This window comes from Lynx rufus, unplaced genomic scaffold, assembly GCF_022079265.1.
Source record: "Lynx rufus isolate CCGP_SWC_20201006 ecotype Redwood Valley unplaced genomic scaffold, mLynRuf1.p SCAF_22, whole genome shotgun sequence".
Lineage (NCBI taxonomy): Eukaryota > Metazoa > Chordata > Mammalia > Carnivora > Felidae > Lynx > Lynx rufus.
This window is the reverse complement of record NW_025814837.1, coordinates 19,542,540-19,565,718: the sequence shown is the minus strand read 5'-3', so window position 1 is coordinate 19,565,718 and position 23,179 is coordinate 19,542,540. Positions and strand designations below refer to the sequence as shown.

The 23,179-nt window shown below is 36.4% G+C and overlaps 1 protein-coding gene across 1 annotated transcript in view; it reads left to right on the top strand.

Moving 5' to 3' along the window:
* Positions 1-8,393: 8,393 nt before the first annotated feature.
* Positions 8,394-23,179, top strand: part of GREB1L (GREB1 like retinoic acid receptor coactivator) — a 143,018-nt gene continuing 128,232 nt past the window's right edge. Inside the window, exons 1-3 of the mRNA XM_047087027.1 lie at positions 8,394-8,550; positions 8,761-8,958; positions 17,909-18,085. Of these exons, the coding sequence (XP_046942983.1) occupies positions 8,394-8,550; positions 8,761-8,958; positions 17,909-18,085 (532 nt within the window). The remainder of the gene's footprint in view (positions 8,551-8,760; positions 8,959-17,908; positions 18,086-23,179) is intronic.

Genomic DNA, 23,179 nt, shown 5'->3' with positions numbered 1-23,179 from the left:
AGCAGTGAGCTCAGGAGATGTCAGCCTGACCCCTCTATTATAGAGTTCCCCCATTATCATTGAGTAAATGAATTTTGCATCAAGGGTTGCAAATTGGTAATTTTATAATTCTGTCATTCTTTCCACATTTATTAGCTGAAATTCTTCATTAAAAATATTAAAACTCTCATAACCAGGACAATTTGGTTACTCTGAAGTACAGAAAGAGCAAAATAAATATTTCCTTCTTTCCTTTTCCTTTTTGCAGCATTCACTTAGATGATTTATTTGGGTTGTATTGTTGTTGTTATTTTTCCCCAAGCAGAGCTCTCTTCTTCACCTTGAGTAGCAAAAATTAATTTGTGAGTTTTAATATTTTAAATATGCTTTACTCCATTGAATTAGTTCTCTTTTATGTTCAATTTCTCTAGTCTTTGGTCTATGGGGACATTTCATATTGACTCATGTCTTTTGACATGATCCATCACCCCTCAATAGCTTCTTTGCTCTTTGTTCAAGGCTCCTCTTGTGTATTTCCTGCGTCAGACCTGGAATTGGCTATAACTTCAAGGAGCTTTGATGCTTTTCAGTGGGGAATGGTAGTAGAAAACCACAATCAGGGTACTAGGAAGTGCTTATTGTTACTGAATTGTCATTGCTTCTCAGACTTCAGTAGACAATTCTTGGAAATACAAATCTAAAATATTTTTTAAATAAATTATTAGTTTAAAAAATATATATACCCATCTATCTTTTGCGTAGACTATCTTGCTGTTAAAATTAGATTAACCCTGAAGTAGTATCTTAGATTTTCTTTTAGCATGTACATGATTTTTTTTAAATCAGTGTTTTTCTTGTTCTTTCTTGTCATTAACTGTAATGATCCTTTTCCCCCATACATTTTATTTTTTTAATGTTTATTTATTTATTTTGAGAGAGAGGGAGATAGCAAGGAGGGGAGGGGCAGAGAGAGAGAGAGACAGAGAGAGAGAGAGAGAGAGAGAGAGAGAGAGAATCCCAAGCAGTCTCTGATGTGGGGTTCAATCCCACGAACTGTGAGATCATGACCTGAGCCAAGATCAAGAGTCCGATGCTTACCTGACCTAGCCACCCAGGTGCCCCTCCCCCCATACATTTTAAAGTTAATGTTTATCTTCTCCACATAATTGGTATTAAAAGTCAGCTTTTATAAACAGCCAAGTGTAGTACCTTGAAAATATTTATTCGTGGTCAAAAGAGGAACTTGTTGAGGGAGATGGTTGGGCCAATACCAGTATATCAAAACTGGGGGGAAATAGTTTGGAGTAATTATGATAGAAAGTAGTAGTGGAAACTCCAAATCTTGATGAGAGGTTCTCAGTCTAAGTGCTGGAATGATCTGGATTTTCCCTGGAATCTTGAAGCACCAGGAAAAGGTGAAGAGTGTTCACTTTGCAAACCCAGCTATTAAGTAATAAGCCTGTTTTAAACTGCTTGTGTTCAAGGATAGTCATAGAGTTGGGATTAGCTCACGTGCTATATGATATTTTCCTTTTCCTTTATTATATTATGCTATAATACTGTTCATTACTTTAAAAATTAGAAGACATTAATAAGACAAAAAAGATAGGTTTTTTTGTTTGTTTGTTGTTGTTGTTTTTTTGTTTGTTTGTTTTAAGTAGGCTCTGCCTAACGAGGGGCTCAAACTCAGGACCCTGAGATCAAGAGTCACATGCTCTACTGATTGAACCAGGCAGGTGCCCCCCAAAAAAGACAGTTTAAAAACCACACAGTATCAATAGATAAACATTACTAATAGATTATTGTGTGTACTTCCCAGGTTTTTGTGTTTTTATAAACATAAGAAAAGTTGTGTTTATAAAATTTCCAGTAAATTCATATCATATTATTAAGGTCAGATTTTTTTTTCTTCTACCTACCTGGATTAAGTGGTCTGCTTCAGATGGAAGAGGGTAATAGAAATTAAATTGTGTTACTTTTTCAAAAGTAATATATTGGACCATATCTCAAATCTAGTACTTTTTAAAAAACTGATTTGAGAAGAAAGTCAAGGAAGATATACTCTCAGGTTCCTTCTTTCTTTTTATCATTTGAGTTTTAGGAAACTTTTTCTTGTTCTTAATAGAAGAAGAAACTTTTTTAGACAGGGGGAAATATTGGAGGGAAATAAGTTATATAAATATTCCTAATATTTTAGGGAGTTGATAAGAATGTTTTTGATTTCTAGACTTGCCACATAATGGATTAATGAAACATGACTGAGTCTTCCAAAATTGGAAGAAATGGGAAGAAAAAGGGTATGGACAAGAGAGTTCTCAAAATCAGGGGACACGCAACCCATGCATCAGATACTTTGGAGTCCAAGGGCGGGCCTATGCTTCCTTCCTTATATGTGTGTATTTATTCTTTGTTAAATAATTTACCCTTTGTTTATCTTTCCCTTTCATCTAATACAGGGAGGTTTGGGTCTTTTTATTCAGGGGAGGGATAGTTTTATTTTGCTTTAAAATTTTTTTTTAATGTTTATTCATTTTTTGAGAAACAGAGAGACAGAGTGTGAGTGGTGAAGGGGCAGAGAGAGAGGGAGACACAGAATCCGAAGCAGGCTTCAGGCTCTGAGCTATCAGCACAGAGCCCAACGTGGGGCTTGAACCCATGAACTGTGAGATCATGCCCTGATCCAAAGCCAGACGCTTAACCAACTTAGCCACCCAGGTACCCCGGTTTTATTTTGTTTTGACTTTTTAAAATTATTGCTCGGCTTTGTGCCTATTAGCCCATATCTTATGCTAAAACTCTTTTTTCAGCCTTGTCTTCTTGCCACTGTGACATATACAGACAAGGACAAATAAGCAAACAAAAAAATTCTTCCTTGGGTTGTTCTGTTTTGTGTTTTTGTGGGTGTTTTGTTTTGTTTGTTTTGGCAATTTAGTAATACTTTATAGAATACCCATTTACCCAATTAGGTCATTATAGTAGGTGGTTAAACAGCTTAATGGTCTAAGTGATTAAGATAGCCTAAGAGAGCTGTTGTGTAGCCAAACTGACTAGATCCTACTCCTGTCTTTGCCATCTCCTTTTATTTGTCCTTGGGCAAATTCCTTAACTTTCCTAGGCCTCAATTCTCTTAAAAGGAGGCAATAGAGTATTATCTGGCAATTAGTAAGTTCTCCATGTTACCAGTATTGTAATTGTCCAAAGTAGAATGTTTCCTTTCACTTTTCTTAACAATGACAGCAAGGACCACCACCACCAGTAATATTAATGACAGCAACAACTATTATTATATCATCTGCCTGTTAGATGCCTACCATTGTGACAGGCACTTCACACAAAGTTAACATTTGAAAAATAAGACTATGTATTCTGAAGTCTTATCTGATGCTTTAATTGTAAGAAGTGTTTGGGAAACAACTGAAAGGAACATTTTCGTCCTGTGTCTTCTGTACTTGATAACTTCTATAAAAGTAATTACTACATTAATAATACAGTAACTATTAACCATGAAACACAATTAACTAATATTACCACAATTACCTAATAAATCCAACTTCAGGTCAGATAATGTAGAACTACTTTTCAGAATGAGTTGTACAACATACAAGAAGAAAGCAAACTTGCAATTTCTACATATATATGTATCTTTTATATATCTGGCTGACATTAAGGACTACAGACGCTGAGATGCTAATGGATACTCTTGTGACACTACAGAAATCTCTAAGAAAGAGATGGTATACAATATGGGCTCTTTCTGCACCACTAATTAATTGCTCAAAATGCAAATGGGATCAAGTACAAACCACCACACCATTGTGGTTTGGTGCCTTTCTGCTCTAGCCTTTTCCCTTTTCTACAGAAAGATAAAAGGGCTGGCATAGAACAGGCAGCTTCATTCACTGGAGGTTTTAGGAATAGGGACTGGAGAAGTAAGGAAAAGAGTAGCCTGGGAAACTGGTACCTGCTAATGGCTCCATGGCCTTTCCCCAATTCTCCTTTTTCTATTGAAAATGGAAAGGAAAAGGAATACAATTTGAGGGAAACCGCTTCTTGATCTGCAATGTTTTTATTTCCCTTTTGTCAAATGTTTCATGGTTAATAGTTACTGTATTATTAATGTAGTAAGTACTTTTATAGAAGTTATCAAGTACAGAAGACACAGGATGAAATGTTCCTTTCAGTTGCTTCCCAAACACTTCTTACAATTAAAGCATCAGATAAGACTTCAGAATACATAGTCTTATTTTTCAAATGTTAACTTTATGTGTGAAGTGCCTATCACAATTATTATACACTGACTTTCAGTGTGTGTTATGCCATCTCAACTACTGGGGGCTCTTTGAGATTCAGAGGAAGGGAAGGCCAGTAGTCTAGGTAGATAATGCCAACAGTTTCAGTGACCCTAAATATCTTTTTAATTTTTTTAATGTTTTTATTTATTTTTTTGAGAGAGAGAGAGACAGTGTGAGTGGGGAGGGACACAGAGAGAGGGAGACACAGAATCCAAAGCAGGCTCCAGGCTCTAAGCTGTCAGCACAGAGCCCGACACGGGGCTCCAGCTCACGAGCTGTGAGCTCATGACCTAAGCTGAAGTCAGACACTCAACCAACTGAGCCATCAGGTGCCCCCAGTCACCCTAAATATTATAGCATATGATATTAAACATTTTTTTAATTGTTTATTTTTGAGAAAGAGAAAGAGCAAGCAGGGGAGGGGCAGAGAGAGAGAGAGAGGGACAGAGGATTTGAAGTAGGCTCCAGGCTCTGAACTGTCCATACAGAGTCTGAGGCAGGGCTCGAACTCATAAACTGCGAGATCATGACCTTAGCCAAAGTCAGATACTTAACCGACTGAGCCACCCAAGTGCCCCCAGTGACCCTATATCATATAGCATATGATATATTTTTTTATTTTTAAATGTTTGTTTATTTTGGGAGAGAGAAAGAGTGAGCAGGGGAGGGGCAGAGAGAATGAGGAACAGAGGATCCAAAGCAGGCTCCATGCTGACAGCACTAAGCCCAATGTGGGGCTCCACCTCAGGAACTATAAGATCATGACCTGAGCCGAAATCAGACGTTCAACTGACTGAGCCACCCAGGTGCCCCTTATAGCATATGATATTAAGAATACATTATACTAAAAAGGCTTCCTTGAACTCTACCCTTCTTTTGAGAGCATTGAACTGGAAATTGGGTAGCATTGAACTTGAACTGTAAAGGGAAGAACTCTGTACTCAGCACTAAAAAAGTCTGGGGTCAGTTTTATAATTCTTCATATTATCATTATTGTTTTTAAAATGTCCAGTTATGTTTTCATCTGGAATAATCAGTCTCTTCCTTTTACTCTTCCAACTGTTTCCTGGGTACTTCCCTTTGTCATCTTGAGTATTGCTAATGTTCTTATAACATTATGTATATCCTCTATGACGGTGAAACATGATTATCCATTTTTATGCTGATTTAATATTTTTATTCAGCACAATATTTATTTGCCCTACATATACATATTTTTTATATTGCTCCTTAAACTATAAATCAAAGAGATTGAGATTATGTAGTCCTCCATGTACAATTGGGCATTTCTTTATTAAACTAAAAAAATCTCTTAGAGAATATAGTTTTCAATGATAAAAGGAAGGTAATTTGTTCAGCAGGTAATAGTTAAAAAGAGGCAAGATTTCCAGGCATTTGGTGCTCTGGAGAAAGGTCCACCTTAGAAGTTATTCCATTGTTCTCTATGGTTAAGAAATCCCATGGTTGACTGTGCTGGTAGTTTTCTCCCTTCAGCAAAAAAGAAAAAAAAAGGTGAAATGGCTATTGAATTTTGACTTAGATGCATTAAATGGTAACACAACATATTTCTCCTGCAAACTCACCCTATTTTGATCATGTGTGGTCTTGAGCTTTAGAAAATTTAAATGTTTATAGTTGTCCTAATGGAGAGTCTTAGAAGGTTGGACAAAAACTTGGTGTTTCAGGAAAACTTTATTTGACAGAGTTTGTTGATTTTGCTTCTACTTATAACTTTTAATTGAGTATCATACATATACTTTTGGGTATGTACTTTTTGAAAGAAAGGAACCTAATAATTGAAGAAATCTAGTTTATTTTTTCTAGTTTTACTGAGATAAAAGTGACATATAACATTGTATAAGTTTTAGGTGTACAATATGATGATTTGATATAGGTATATCTTGCAAAGTGATTACTACATATAAGTTTAGTTGATATCCATCACCTCATATAGTTATAAAATTTCTTTTACTTGTAAAGAGGAATTTACTAATTTAAATCCATGGTATTTAGCTTCTTATTACCTATTTTGAGAAAGATTGCTAAAATATAATTCCAGCTTTTCCTCCAAATCATAAGAATCTCCAACAAAGCTTTACTAAACGCAGCCACTCTGATGGAAATCTCTGAATACTACTCATTGCTACCCAGAATCATGTAAACAGCCTTCTTTGCTATATAGAGGCAGCTCAGCAGCTCATAGCCACCAAAATCCTTTGAAGCTCATGAATATAACTCTGGGAAGCCTGATAGTAAGGTTGTATGCATTACCCCTTCCCTGCTTAGGAGTGACTGGATCTTGGCTTCCTTTTCCTGCTGAGCCCAGATGCATGCTTAGGGTCCTTCTCAACGAGTCCTCTAGGGACTCCCTTCAGAGAGTCCATCACAGTTGGCTTTCCAGGTGAAATTTAGTATCTGTCCCTCTCTTTCATGGGATAAGTGGGGCTATGATATTTTCAAACTGCCTTTCTTGAAATGAGATTTATCCAAATTGAGCCTATACTGTAGGAGTATAGGATTTATCCTCACACAGCTAGATATTGAGTTCTTGTCCTTTACCAGCTGGGTGATAGGGGGCAAGTCACTTGGCTTCTCCAAGCCTCAATTGTTTCATTGATGAAGTGAGACAAGTCCTACCTACTTCTGAATACTAAGGATTAAATAAAATATATTTTTGAAGTTTATTTATTTTGAGAGAGAGAGAGTGCATGTGAGAGCACAAGCTGGGGAAGGGCAGAGAGGGAGAGGGTTAGAGAGAGAATTCCAGGCATGTTCCACACTGCCAGCATGGAGCCCAATGCGGGGCTCAAACCCAAGAACCACGGATCATGACCTGAGCTGAAACCAAGAGTCGGGAGTCTTAATCAACTGAGCCACCCAGGTGCCCTAAATAAAATAATTTTTATAAAATATTTAGGGTACTGTCTAGCTCCACAGCTCTCACATTTTTGATCCCAGAATCAAAATTGAGTTTTGTTTATGTAGACTATATTAGACACTAAGAGTAAGAAATGTTTAAAATATATATTAACTTTAAAAGTTAAAATTATAACCCATTATATGTCAACATATATAACATTTTGGGGAAAATAACTATATTTTCCCAAAAAAAGTTAGTGAGAAAAGTGATCTATCTGCTTCTAATTAAACCTGTTGCAATATTACACATCATGCAGCCTCTGTAAAATCCTACTGTACACGTATGAGAGTAAAAAAGGCAAATACTATCTTAGTAATAAGTTTGAAAAGAGTTTTGATCTCATAGACCCCAGAAAGGGTCTTGGTGACCTCAGAACCTACTTTGAGAATTGTTGGTATAGCCAGTAGTTAGTACCCAAAGAATTGTAGTTATTATTGATATTCATGGAGATTTTTGTAACTAGCAAGAACTATACAAATATCGGTTATGAGAAGTAAAGGCCATGGCTTTCGAACTTCTTACTCTATACATTCCTAGAGGGTCTCAAATAAGATTGTGATTCAGATTAAGGAAAAAAAAACTGTGTTTTTTTAAAATAAATACTAATTATGCATAAATGACTTCTTTGGGTTTAAAAGGCTCAAATCTTGCTTTCAGGAATTTGTCAAATATAGTATCACAAAGCTTTCTTTCTTTCTTCTTCTTTTTTTTCCCCCCCAAGAGAAGAATTTCCCCCTATTCTGCCAGGGTAAGAAGATCTTAGTAGAGAGAGCAGTAACTAGATATTTACTCTGAAAGCACTGATAGAGTTGGAATGGGATCATGGTAGCCCACTAGTTTTAAGGAGGAGTGGCCCCATTGTCATCATGTTAGGCTTCATGATTGACAGGTCAATCTTGATTTACTGGTCAGAGAACCTTGACTTAAAGCATTTATTACTGTTTGATTCTCAGACAGAAGATCCTCTAAAGGGCCTTTTTGAAATGGATTTGGATTATGAAAACAAAAAGCAAAAGTTATGTAACAGAGAATTTAAAACAGGTTGTCTTAGGAAATATAGGTAGGGTTCATATATGAATCTTAACAAGATATATGGGTATAGTTTATATCAGCTCTACGTGTACTTTGCAGTCATAGAGTCCTCTAATTATATAAATTTTCTCCTTTCTTCCTCTTTTTCTTTGGGGGGGGTGGTGTAGACCATGGGGAATTCATATGCTGGGCAACTGAAATCTGCTCAATTTGAGGAAGCTCTCCACAACTCCATAGAAGCCTCTCTCAGATGTAGTAGTGTGGTTCCACGGCCAATTTTTTCCCAGCTGTACCTGGACCCTGACCAGCATCCTTTCTCATCTGCAGGTAAGTTTCTCAATCCCACACATTTCTAGATTTCTTTTAAAAGAAGTGGAAATTCCAAATCTGGGGACCTCTGAAATAAATTGATATAATATTAGACATTGCTAGTCTTCCTGTCCTCTGATATCTTTCAGAAGTATGAATTTTTCTTTTGGTTATTTTTTCTATAAGCATCTTTTTATTAAATTAGTTGTAATTTATTTGCTCACCCAGATGTAAAACCCAAGGTGGAGGATCTGGATAAAGATTTGGTACACCGCTACACTCAAAATGGAAGCCTGGATTTTTCTAACAATCTAACAGTTAATGAAATGGAAGATGACGAAGATGATGAAGAAATGTCTGATTCAAATAGCCCACCAATTCCTTATTCACAAAAACCTGCCCCAGAAGGGTCTTGCACTACAGATGGTGGGTTTCTTTTCTTTCTTTCTTTCTTTCTTTCTTTCTTTCTTTCTTTCTTTCTTTCTTTGTTTCCTTCCTTCTTTCTTTTCTTTTCTTTTCTTTTCTTTTCTTTTCTTTTCTTTTCTTTTCTTTTCTTTTCTTTTCTTTTCTTTTCTTTCTTTTACCAATTCCTCTTTATTGTCTGGCTAGTTTTCAATCATTACATGTGGTGCTGAAGGCTGGAAACCAGTAATTACAGAAAGGAATGAGGAATGATTATGGTCTCACTGACATTATCTTCTGTGACTTCACAGCAGGTGTCTATAAGAAAGACAGGTATTATTGCTTCATCTTATAGATGAAGAAAGTAAGATTCACAGCAGTTGAATGACTTCTCTGAGATGATATGTGGCAAAAGCAAGCCTAGGCCCAAGTCAGGGCTTTTCCTGCAAGAATGCTACTATCTCAGGTACTTTTTAAGTGTCCTGTCTTCCTACTTCTTTCTGTTCCAACCTTAAAAACATTAATAGAGATATCAAATGTTTTATATTTACCTTTTTCATTTATTCTGAACACTCATGCAATATAGTGTTATCTGTAGAAGATAAAAATGTACATATTTTGATAATCCCATTTTATTTATTTTGTGAACCTCCTCTTCCACCACGGCTTTAACCACACTTTAAAAAGGAAATCCTAATATAAAACATTCTCAGTATTTCATGGTTTTGATGATGTCACAACTTTAAAATATACTCTCTTCCTTACATTCAGTATTTACAGTGCTATTTTCTGGTAATCCCAACCTAATTAGTATGTGGATTCTACTTTATCCATATTAGCCAGAGTGCAGTTTTTATACCCTGATTGACTTGGACCTGGGGTGTTTACAATGCATGCAAATCCTAGGGGTGAGGAGTGAGGCGGAAAGGGGTAAGATTTCAGGACATTCTCCCTACACAGCTTGAATTGTAAATAATTTGGGGTAAACTAAAGATTCAAATGTGCAAATCCAGATAAATGAGTTTGCACTGCTTGGAAGTTTTATTATTTCTTGACTTTCTTTTCTCTTTCTCTTTTGCCTTCCCTCCCTCTTTTCTTTTTTCTTTTTCTTTTCCTTTCCTTTTCTTCCTTTCAAGAATTTGATAAGCTGTAAAGAGCTCAAAATCCTTAATCCTATCTGCACTATTTCTTATAAATTTGCTTCCAGATGTGATTGATTTATTTTGCCCAGACTTAATATTATGCATCAAATTTACTCATTATTCTTGGTATGATAGGTAGTTGTGTAGCAAGTGACTGGGTTAGGTTTCCACTTGGCTGTTCTATATCCATTTTTGTGCCTTTTATTTATCAGTCAAGTCATACTTAACAGTTAATGACCAAATATTGAAATTGTGCTTAAAATATTGTTGGCTTGTCATTGAGAATCTTGTTATATTTAAGAATTAAATAGAACGAGAGTCAAAGCTTTAGGGGATAATTCTGAAATATCAAATTTTATACCAAAAATGGAGGAGGGGCTCTCCTGTTTTTCCTGTGCTCTAAATATGTTTTAGTTTGCCTTTTGGGGTGCTAACACTGGTATTACTAACAATCAGGTATATTTAGTGTTCACCAAGATACAAACTCAGTGATCTAACAGAGAGCAACTATTTCTTGAACTTTAAAACATGAGAACACTACTCTTACCATGAGGCGATTATGTAAAGTTTAAGGGAAGGGTAATAGTTAATTTTAGATATGAAGGAAAAAGATTTGGAGATGCAGTTTTTCTGGGGGGGGAAACAAATATAGCACCCAAGCATAAATTCAAATTCCAAGACAACCTGAAGACACAGGTCATAGACGTAGATTCCTACATCAGCTACTTTGGTTTCTTATAATTAATTGCATGTCCATATTTTTTCCCCTTTAATTCACCTCAAGGTGGCCATTAAAAACAAAAAGCATAGTTCATAATTTGATAGTTTAAAGTTTGTCCATAGCTGTTTCAATTTGGCTCATTCTAGGGTAGTTCTAAGAACCCTCTCACCCAAAGACAGAACAGTTGTGAAATTTTTCTTATAGAAATGACAGTGAATTAGGACAATGTAATGCCTGGACTTGTTTTAGCATACCACCTTCCCTTCATGGGAAATCCTCTATTTACCTAAGACTTAAAGGAAGGTAAAGCTATTTTTAGAGGCAATTTAGATAAGCAGATACTTAATACCTGATGGGCTTCTGGGGGTTACCATTCAGATGTAAATTTTGGTTGCTAATTTCTTATGTAAATTATTGGAATAGTGTAGGTTCCCACCCTGCTGGGAGGCAGTTGATTGTCTAAAGGGGTGAAGGGCAACCAAATTTGAGGCTTCCAAATACTGCTTTGATTACTTTAGTTTGTGTTTACAGCTGTTTCAGTAAACTTTCCCCTCCCCCCGCTTAGATTACTCTGTAACCTTCAAGTTGGAGATAATTGGAGAATGCAAATCTGGTTCTGTGAAGTGAAAACCTTGGCTATTTTCTTAAGGAAATGCAGATGAAGTTTACAAAGAAGGGCCCTCTACCATTATTCCTTTTTTTAAATTAAAATAATTTGCTGCAAAGGTCTTGGGGTTAAGGCAGCATTTCAGTATTATTCTCAGAAAATGAAGCTATTTAGGGACAAGTTTGTTATTTGTGTGCCAACATCGATAACTTATCTTTCCTTACTTGCATACAGTAAACAGGCATAGATCCTTCCTTAGGGCACTCTTCCCCCAGGTCTTCCAGAAGCCCCTAAAAAAAGATTCTGTCTTTCAAGATTAGTTCAGATGTGATTCAAAATCACACTACAGGGTTGTAATAAGGTTTCTTTTCATTTTGTTTGAGGTTTTAATTGAGATTGAGTAGTTGGTCTTTATTATATTAATAATCTGACATATTTCTAGAGACCAGAACTACCTGTTACACTAGATATTTGGATCCTACAGACCTTCAAATATAATCACATTTCATAGATTCTTTAGCTACCCACTCTTTTTTTCTTTACAGACACACAGAGCTTATTTTCATTCTTAAAAAAATAAATATTGTTCTTTGCATAATGTTTTTTCTTACTTGGGGATCCCTCATAATATATTTTGTATATAATTAGCTGATCTGAATCCCACCCCCCCAAAATTAGGATTTAGAAAAGACAGGTAAAAGGTGTCACAGCAAAAAGCCAAATCTTTGCCAGGTGAGTGTATTCTCAGAATAATTACAAACTCAATTTAGGAAACTTTCTTGATGTTGCCACCATTTCTGGCCTTGAATTGATTTATTTCTTGAATTACCCTGTTGCTGGACTCAGCCTTGCCTTCTCTTTCTCTCCTATTTTCTTTCCTCTTAATCAAATTGGCTGAGTGGCTTGTGTTAGCGAGTAACATGAAGGCAAGAAGATAAAATTGGACATTGTAAAAATAGACTTTACTTTTTAAGAACAGTTTTAGACTTAAAGAAAAATTGAGACAATAGTATAGAGTTTCTATATATTCCTGCAGTTTCTCCTATTATTATCTTACATTATTACTAATTTTAATAATAATTAAAGTTCATAGTTTATTTAGGTTCCTTAGTTTTTACCTAATATCTCTTTTCTTTTCCAGAATCCCTTCAGGATACTAAAATAGAGTTAGTTGTTATGTCTCTTTAGGCTTCTCTTGGCTGTTACAGTTTCTCAGACTTTCCTTGTTTCTGATGACCCTGACAGTTTTAGGAATTATTGGTCAGGTATATTGTAGGTGGCCCTCTACTGGAATTTGATATTTTTCTCCTAATTAGACTGGGGTTATGGGTTTTGGGGAGAAAGATCACAAAGGTAAATTGCCATTTTCATCATATTGTATCAAGGGTACATTCTGTCAACATGATTTATGAGGGTTGATGTTGATGTAGATCATCTGGCCGAGGTAGTGTGATCTCCACTCTTTCCCCCACTTGCCATACTGTGGGAGAAAGTCACTATGCTCAGCTTATACTTTAGGAACAGGGAATTATGCTCCACCTTCTCGAGGGCAGAGTATCTACATAAATTATTTAGAATTCTGTATGGGGATTTGTCTCCCCCCCCCACTTACTAATTTATTCACTCATTTATTTATATTATTATGTACTCATGGATATTTATTTTATGTTGAGTTATAAGTCAATACTACTTTACCTCACTGCTCAGATTGTTCTGGTTTGGGACATTGGGAGCACCTTCAGTTGGTTCCTGTACCCCTTTTACATACTCTCATCATTGCAGCTTTTTTTTTTTTTAGCATAAAATAGGACATTTTCTCTTTTTATTGTCATGAGCATCCCTTAAAATTTTTGTGGGGAGGAGACTAGAAAACATGCTTCTCTGAGGATCCAGTCATTTGTTGAATAATTATTACTTTTGACCTCTAGGTGTCCTCATACTAAAGGCTGTAGTAAAAACTATTTGTATTTCTTAATTTGAGTGGACTGTGTAGTTCTCCTTTTTTGCCACAGAAATCACTCTGAAATCATCTCTCTTCTACAGAAAATCCTGCTTTCTTCAGATATTCTCCACACTAAGTCCTCTTGACTCTATCTCTGTTAAGTCAAGAACAAAAATTGTACTTTCCCCCTTGGTCTCCTTTTGCTGCAATGTATTGCTTTTAGAGGTCTCATCAGAGGGGTGCCCGGTGGCTCAGTTGGTTAAGTGTCTGACTCTTGGTTTCGGCTCAAGTTATGTTCCTGTGGCCTCATGGGTTTCAGCCCCATGTCAGGCTATGCTCTGGCAGCACAGAGCCTGCTCGGGATTCTCCCTCTCTCTGCCCTTCTTTGCACTGTCTCTGTCTCTCTCAAAATAAATAAATAGCTTTTTTAAAAAAAGAAAACTCATCAGAAAAATAATGAATTTTAAGGACTCATCAGCAAGTATGAGGTAGGTGAGTGCCAATAGACCAAAGATTCAACTTAGAAAGTTGGGTAATAGGACTCCAAAAAAAGGCAAGGAAGAAGTAATAGGAGAGTGTCCTACATCAGACTGAGGGAAGGTGAAGCATTATATGAGTCAGAGATGTTAATGAGGATGAAGGAGTATCTAATTTGGAGTCCGGAGACTTGGGTTTTAGTCCCACGTTCTCCAGTTACTGAATATTTTAAAAATTGGACCATTTTCTTAAGCTTTATAGGCCCCAGTGTCCTCATTTACATATTAAATAGATTAGTGTTACCCAATCTTTGACTCACAAATTTCTTTTATACTAATATATAGTCTTTTGAACTTTTTAGGAATTTAAAACCTAATTCTGTCACTACATGGCATATGATAAAGAATTGATTTTAAGTAGAAAGTATTTATTTTAGACCAGTATGTTAATATACTCTTTGATATTATTCATGCATATGAGAAAAATTGTCTACATTTTATCATTCAGTAATTGCTACTTAATGTATTTAAAATCGGTTGTGTAAGAAAAAGCATATTTTATTGACAAATTCAAAAATAAAATATTATAGCTTTTCAGGGGGCTGAGTCTATTTAAATGTTTTCCAGCATCAAATAAAAAGAAAATCAAAATCTACTTTTAATACCCAAAATTTGAAATTTTAGGATTAAAAGGATATGCTAGTTTATTTTTATAATTTTTACATCATCTATATGATGAAAAGATTTCAGGCTGCTGTGTGCAGAATTTCTGCTACTGAACATGCTGCAAAATGAGGTAGGCTTTTCTCTCCTACACGAAAAGCCAAGTTGGATTGTAATCACCAAAATTTTACCTTGACATTGCTTTTGGGGGTGGGGTGCCCAAAAACATATTGGTGCATTTTATGTAATTTTATAATTTAATGAGTGGGGTTGGGATTGAATCTAACTTTCATAAATCTAGCAAGAGCATCTTTAGACACATTTGTAACATTACTGTGTTCATTAACACAATCAGTGCTTCCTATCATTAACCAACAATGTATGATGAGTATAAATTAAGCACAATATCAATACAAATGGCTAAGAATAAAAACAGTTGTGTGAAAATCAAAGCCATACACTGATACAGGGTTCAAACAAGTGAGTCCTGAATTCATTCAACTGGTTTCCACTCTCCCTCTATGTGTAGCAGGGAAAGCACTCAGAACATTCTTTAATATTAGAATAATTATTTGTTAGATTTTAGAAATTGGTAACTATTTGATTTTGTCTTATAACTTCAAGTATCATGGAATACCTGTAAGTCCCTGGGAGTTTAATAACTGCCTGTTGAGAGATCCTATATCAGATAATCTTAAGGTTCTATATAGCTCTGATGTTCTAAAAAGCTGGTAATAATTTGAAAATTCATACAAATTGGCACAGACTATCATTTCATCTAGTCCACTCTTTCTAATATGGTGTGAGTCAAAGTCGTAGAAAGGTTTGTTACTACTTCTTAGTGACAGAGATAGTTCCCCACGCATCCTGTTTTTTGTCAATAGACAATCATGAACTTCTTCTCATCACTGAATTTATCTGCATCTTTTGGGAAGATACGTGTTCTGCCTTTTGGAGCAAGTCATGATAAAGTGTTATTTCTTTTCTTTTTCTTTTTTTGAGAGAGAGAGAGCGAGCGAGCATGTCCACAAGTGGGGGAGGGGCAGAAGAGAGAGAGAGAATCTTAAATAGGCTCCACCCAGGCACCCCTTGATCTGTCTTTATATAGCAAACTTACCATGTCTTACATCCTGAACATTACTGAACTCATTATATAACACTGCACAAGTTCCCTAACCTTCCTGAGCCTCAACTTCTCCATCTATGGAAAGGAGTTGGTAGTTGTTCAGAGGATTAAATAAAATAATCTGTACAATGGTTAGTACCATGCCTGGCTTATATTAAGTTCTCCATAAATTTTACTGCCATTGATACCATCATCATCATTTCCCCACTTTCAAACCTGAGTTCTGTCCCTTAAATGGGGTGGGGGCAGCAGAATTTTTTTTAGGGCTTTTATGTATCCATAGCTTCCAAAAACTGTGTGTAAACTGAATAAATAATATGACCTGCATGTATAAATGACTATTTTTCAAATAAATATAGATGATATTGTGACTAATAAAATATAGATTCATTCAAAATTGTTAATTCACAATAATATTCTGCTTTTGTTTTTTTCAATTAACAAACACTAAAAGTTAAATTTGAATTATTTTAGTGTTAAAGGGAGCCTATAAGCTTGAGATGGTTGAACCCCATTATTTTATCATTTTATTCTTTCTTCTGTTGACTTCCTCCAATTCCATTATGTCTGCTTTTGAGGTTTGATGAGCTCAACCATGCAGTAGATTCATGGTAGATTTATGTGCGCCACAACTTCATACAATATTTGGATTTTTTTTCTCTTATAATAACTGATTGCATCCAATTGTTTGTTGGCATTTGGTGAACATCATACTATAAATTGATACTGGCAGAATTTAGCAGGGTCTTTCTCTACTTTGTATTGGGTGATGATGGTCTCCTCAGGTTTGTGTGTGGAGATTTAGGTGTCCATCGTTTACCTTCTGCAACTCTCTGAAATAGTATTTTTCATACTTGTATTTACCCTCTTTTGGCTGCAGGTGAAACCCAACCCAACTGAAATTAGCTTTAGGTATAATGAAGATATTATTCAAAGAATTCCTAAGCAAAAGGTTTCACAATCCGACCTTGGGAAACGCACATACAGCTGGGTTTCAGGGGTCCACACACTGCTGGAACATTTCCTTTGAGCCTCCTGTCTACTGACAGACTTCTCTCACAAGGCAAGGAACTGAGCTGCCACAGATCAAACTAAGTCATACTCTTTCTGGCTCCATATTTGGAATTCCTTGAGAAAAGGCTTTGATTGTCCCAGTTTATGTCAGGTGTCCCTGACTAATCAACTATGGCTGGAAAGGTGGGATATTATAGTGGCCAGCTTGGATCAGGTGCTACCTCCTGTCAGTCTAGAATATCCCCATTCTCCAGAGGAATCACGTGATTAGAGTTCAAGGAGGTTTGATTATCTCCCAGAAGATGTGAAATAGGTGCTTTGCAGTAGAAAATAGCTGTCCTCTGTAATATTGTTTTGTGATTATTGGTTCCTCATACATTCTTCCAATTAGACTATAATGTAGGTTCTTGGGGGAAGATATATTTGTTCAATTCTATCCCCAGGCCTAGGGTAGCATCTGTTGCAAGTGATTTTTAATAAATGATGAACTAATTAGTTAGTGTAATATGTTTTGGTACACAACGTGGTTATGTAAGGTTTTGTTATGTGTTGTTCTGTTGTAGCTTACAAAAATGACTTCACAGTTCTGAGTTCTAGTTCTGGCCCATTCATTTATGAGCCACATCTGAAGTGCAGTCTCTTCCTATGTGAAATGGAAGCCTCTCTCTTCTATGACAGTCACCATTTATAGATATGAACTTGCTTTGAAAGTATAAAAATATTGTACTACATACACATAAAAATTACATACATTTTTCAAAGCTCTGTGTGTATTTATCATTTGCTTACTTGTAGATCAGAAAATATAAAGTCATAAATGTTGGCTGAACTTGTCAGAAATACCTCCTTTTTGTGTGTTTTCAGCTCCACTCGGGGGAAGGGGATACGTATGATAGATTTGTCTTCAGATTGGAGTATATGGACTTTAAATTTAGTCCTGGGGTGCCTGGGTGGCTCAGTTGGTTGAGCGTCCAAATCTTGGTTTCAGTTCAGGTCATGATCTTGCAATTCCTGAGTTTGAGTCCCGCATCAGGCTCTGCACTGAAAGTGCAGAACCTGCTTGGGATTTCTCTCTCCCTCTCTCTCTGCCCCTCCCCCAGCTTGCTCTTTCTCTCCCTCTCTCTTTCAAAAAATAAATAAACATAAAAAAATAATCTACTCCTTAATTTTTTATGGGATTATGCCTTTATGGGATTTCCCATAGGCAAATCCACTCTCCAGATGGGTGATAAGGAGATAGGACCTTCCTAAACATTTTACTGTGTCCTTTTTACCATTTTTAGGTTTTTGTCAAGCAGGAAAGGATTTGCGTTTGGTATCTCTTTGTATGGAACAAATCGACATCCCAGCAGGATTCCTCCTAGTAGGGGCCAAGTCTCCCAATCTGCCTGAACACATCCTCGTGTGTGCTGTAGACAAGAGATTTCTACCAGATGATCATGGGAAAAATGCACTTTTAGGTGAGTATTTCACACCTATAAAATTCCTTCCAAGATGAAGGAGTTAAACTACAAGTTTAAATTATCATAGGGGTGCCTAGGTGACTCAGTTGGTTGGGCGTCTGACTCTTGATTTCAACTCAGGTCAAGATCCTAGGGTTGTGGGATCAAGCCCCACGTGGGGCTCTGTACTGAGCATGGAGCCTGCTCAAGATTCTTTATTTCTGCCCCTTTGCCCAACGCTCGCTCTCTCTCTCAAATAAAAAAACAAAAATTAAAAAGCATGTTAAATTATCACAGATTTTTTTTTAGATCACAGAATTGGGAATTCTGTAATTAACTCAAGTATGAAACATTTTTTTTACTTTTAGTAACTTCTTAAAAATTAGCTTTTATTTTTTATTCATTCCCAAAACACCCGCCTTGAAGAGGCCGCCTTTTCAAGCCAAGCTAAAGGATGGCATGCGATTTATCAAAAATTAATTCTGTGTAAAGCAAAGTAGGATTCACTCTGTACAGAGTTATTGATCTAGACCTGATGTCCAGTCAACTCTCAGTAATTCAGCTGCAGATTATCTGCTTTGTAAGTTTTTGGTAGTTTCTCCATACTACCCATCATTCCTAGCTATATTTGATTGATATGATTCCCATGTTATATTTAGCATTAGTTCAACCAAAGTAACTAGGAATATACATATGATGTAAAATGTATTACTGTATCTCAGAATTGTTTTTACTCTCTGGCTTTACTTTGAGTCTGGACTTTTTTTTTTCACAACCTCGCTTCCTTACATCATGGGAAATAAAGACTGGATTTATTTTTAATTAAGAAGACAAAATGGCACATGAGATGTCTTTGGTGAAAATAATAAAAATGAAAGGAAAGAGGGCAAAGAATTCAAGAATTGTATTGTTCTTAAGCTGTACTTGTTTAGTTAGATACATTTTTCCTAGTTACACAGTGTCATCAGAAAGTCTGGAAATATATACATCAGTATTCTGAGTTAGAAAGTAACCCTATCCATGCTTTATAAAAGTTCCTTAACTTATAATTCAAAGCTTTTTCTTGGTTCATAGGAAAAGAAGTGATAATTTCCATAGGCTTTCATAAAAAGATGATGATTTTCTTTTAGTGAAATTGAGCAGATGGTTTAACACAGAAGCCTAATGGTAAAGTTTATAAGTTGGACTAAATTAGCAAAGAAGTTTCTAAGTATCTGTTCACTCATTCATTCAACACTTTGTTCAAAATGTACTATGTGACAAAAATCATACTAGGCTGTGTTGTGGGAGCACAAAAATGTTAAGACACAGAGCTAGTAATCTAGTTGGCTGTGGTATAACAATTTTGGGAAACTTCTTTTTAGCATTTTAAAAGCATCATAGTGTTGAGGTGCCTGGCTGGCTCAGTCAGAAAAGCATGCAGCTCTTGATCTCAGGGTCATGAGTTCTAGCCCCACATTGGTTGTAGAGATTGCTATAAACAAACAAACTTTTAAAAAATAAATAAAAGCATCACCGTGACATCAGATGGAATAGTTTATATGTGGCTCTGACCACAGACACAGAAAAATATCTCATGATGCCTTTTTGCCTAATGATTCTTCATGACTAGAGGAATCCTCCTAGAATACATCATGAAAGGATACAAGAAACACCATCAGAATAATAGATTTTCAGGGTGTCTCAGTCGGCTGAACGTCTGACTCTTGATTTCGGCTCAGGTCATGTTCCCAGGGTCATGGGATCAAGCCCTGCATTGGGTTCTGCACTGAGCATGGAACCTGCTTAAGATTCTCTCTCTCTCTCTCTCTCTCTCTCTCTCTCTCTCTCTCTCTCTCCTTCTCCTTCTCTCCCTCTCTCTCTCTCTCTCCCTCTGCTACTCTCCCCCACTTACATGCTCTGTCTGTTTCTAAAAAGAGAAAGAAGAAGAAGAAGAAGAAGAAGAAGAAGAATAGATTTCATGATTGTGTATAATAATGAATATGAGATCAAAGACCTTGGTCATTGGAGTTGGAACTGGGATTAAAATCCCAGATTTGCCACTTAGTATTTTCAGAACTGGGGCAAGCTACTTATTCTCATGAGGTCTCAGATTTCTCATCTATAAAAAGAGGCCAATGATGCCTAACTTTCAGGGTTGTAAAGATCAAAAGATATGATGTTTATAAGGCAACCCATCCAGCACAGTGCCTGGCACAGAGCACTTGCTCTTTAAATGGTTATTATTCTGCCATTCTGTCATATTTATTAATACCTTTATAGAAATGGAAGTTTCTTTGCTTTCTCTAGCCTTGTGAATGGACATAATTTTTTAGTAACCACTTTCCAAGTGAAAGTGTAGTGCAGCAAGATGGTAGAACTTTTCTCTTAGATAAGCATGTTGTTGAGATTTTTATATGTTAATACCCATCCAACATTTCTTACTGATGATAGATTATTTTAGTATGCATTAAAGTATAGTGGGAAAAATTTTAAGCTTCGAATATGTTATAATCCCAGTGAACTCCAATATCAATTTATAAACTTTTTATATAAATTATGCTGATTCAAAAGACTGTGAGTGAAGGAATTGGTTAAAAAATATATTGAGGGGGCATTTGGGTGGCTCAGTTCGCTCGGTGTCTGACTTTTGATTTTGGCTCAGGTCATGATCTCACAGTTGTGGGATCTGGTCCTGCATTGGACTCTGCACTGAGTGCTAAGCATGGAGACTGCTTGGGATTCTCTTTCCCCCTTTCTCTCTGCCCCTCCTCCACTCATTCTCTCTCTTTCTCTCTTTCAAAATAAATAAACATTAAAAAGTATATATTGATCCAGTTGGCAGTTCATTCATGTGTCCCAAATCTACTGTGCAATTGGAAGACTTGGTTGACAGAAACACTAGATAGGTAATTTAGCTGTAAGAGGTATTATTTTTTGTGATGATGACAACAAGAACTTTGGGCAGATAAAATCTCTCTTGAACGAAGACTGATACTGAAACTGTACAGAGTTTTAAAAATGAGCTGTAGGATTCTTTGTCTTTAATATTGTCAATTCTCATCATTAATGTGCCATCTCTGTTCTTTGAAGATTGTCCAGATCCTTTGCTTTTCTTCCTTTGTATATTCTCTTGCTTTTCACCTCAGAGAATAAGCAAAAGACAAAAGATAAAACCTCACCTCAGTAATTTGTTAATTTTAATTCTCACACTAATCTTTTATGAACTACTTGGATCTACCAGATAAGCCTCTTTTGGGAGGCACCATCTTTAATTGTTTTGACTAAAATGTTCTTATATTATTTTACTGGGTTCTACATCTGCCTGGCAAGCCAGGCACTTTTCTGTCAAGGCATGATAATCGCACCACAATGTAAGTTACATGGAGGCAGTGGTTTTGTCTCCTTTGCTCCGTGCTGAAAACCTGGTACCTGAAAGAGTGCCTAGCATATGGTAGAGTATATAAGTATTTGTTGGATGGATGGATGGATTTGTTGGCTAGATGCATGGATGCATGGAGAAATGGATGATTAGATGGCTTGGGAACTCGGTGAAAAAAATTGGCTTTTTTTTTTTCTTTTTTTGGTTTTGGCCTGTAGCTATAAAGCATTGGACAGATAGCCAAATGCTCTCAAATTCAGTCCATCTTTGAATATATTTTAAATAATTTATGTTTATATTTCTATAAAGTAACAGTAATAAACTAATTATATAAATTACTAATTTTATGTAACCGATCAGAAGATATGACTATCTCTGTTTTTCCAGTTTTGCATCATGCCTGGTATATAGGTGGATGCTCAGTAAGTAATTGTTGAAAAAATAATAAATTGGACTGCCATTTCTATTGATTGTCAGAATTGACTGTCTGCGATTGGTATGTTGTGAGATATTCTGTCTTTAATCCTGGTGGCCTTTCTCTTCTCTCCTTTTATATCTTTGTTAATTAGATAACAGGTTGGTTTAGGGGTTTAAAAAGAGTATCACTTCATCAGTGGATTGATTTTAAGTTAGTCATTTATATAGAGAGAGATTGTATGTGTGGAGTTTGGAATGCCTTTTCTCATTTCCACCTATCTTGTCCTTGTTCACTACATGGCAGTACATATGATGCTTCCTCCTCAGTCACAACCAGAGGAACTCACATTATTTCTGTGTGACTTTTCTCTGTGTATTACGGGATTGATTTCCAATTAAGCAAAGGATAGCCTCACATCCTCTTAGCCTCCTCCATTTCTTCTTTCTGTGCCCACTGCTCTAAGCAGGTCACTGAAAGTTTTATTTTGTTTGAATAATCTGAGTGAGAATTGTTTGGATGTTTGATCTAAAGGGATAATAAGCTAGTTTGAGTATGGGGGGGGGTGAATAAAGAGGAAATGGGACTCTCGGGGCACCTGTGTGAGAAATTACAGCTAGCTGTCATAGGAACTGGAAAGTTGACAGCACCTGGGCTTGCCCATCACTGTCCATGCCCTCCTCTCTGCAGACAACCTTCACAGTTGCCAATTTATTCTCTCCCATCCCTTAGCTGACAGGTGGTTGGACATAACCCCCAACTTGGGTTCCAATTTTACAAAACCTTACAAATTTAGGGCCCAGTTCCATCTGACTGATTCTATTTGTATTTATTTTAAAATTCCAGGAAAGGGGCACTTGGGTGTCTCAGTCCTTTGGGGATCTGACTCTTGATTTCATGATCCCAGGATTGTGGCCCTGAGCCCTGCATCGAGCTCCATGCTGGGTGTGGAGCCTGCTTGGGATTCTTGTTCTCTCTCCCTCTGCCCACCACCTCTCAAATAAAAAACAAATAATAGGGGCGCCTGGGTGGCGCAGTCGCTTAAGCGTCCGACTTCGGCCAGGTCACGATCTTGCGGTCTGTGAGTTCTAGCCCCGCGTCAGGCTCTGGGCTGATGGCTCAGAGCCTGGATCCTGTTTCCGATTCTGTGTCTCCCTCTCTCTCTGCCCCTCCCCCGTTCATGCTCTGTCTCTCTCTGTCCCAAAAATAAATAAACGTTGAAAAAAAATTAAAAAAAAAACCAAATAATAAAATATTTTTAAGTTGAAAAATAAAATAAAATAAAATTCCATGAAAGAGACTCTGACTGTCCCAGACTGGGTCTGATATTAGCACA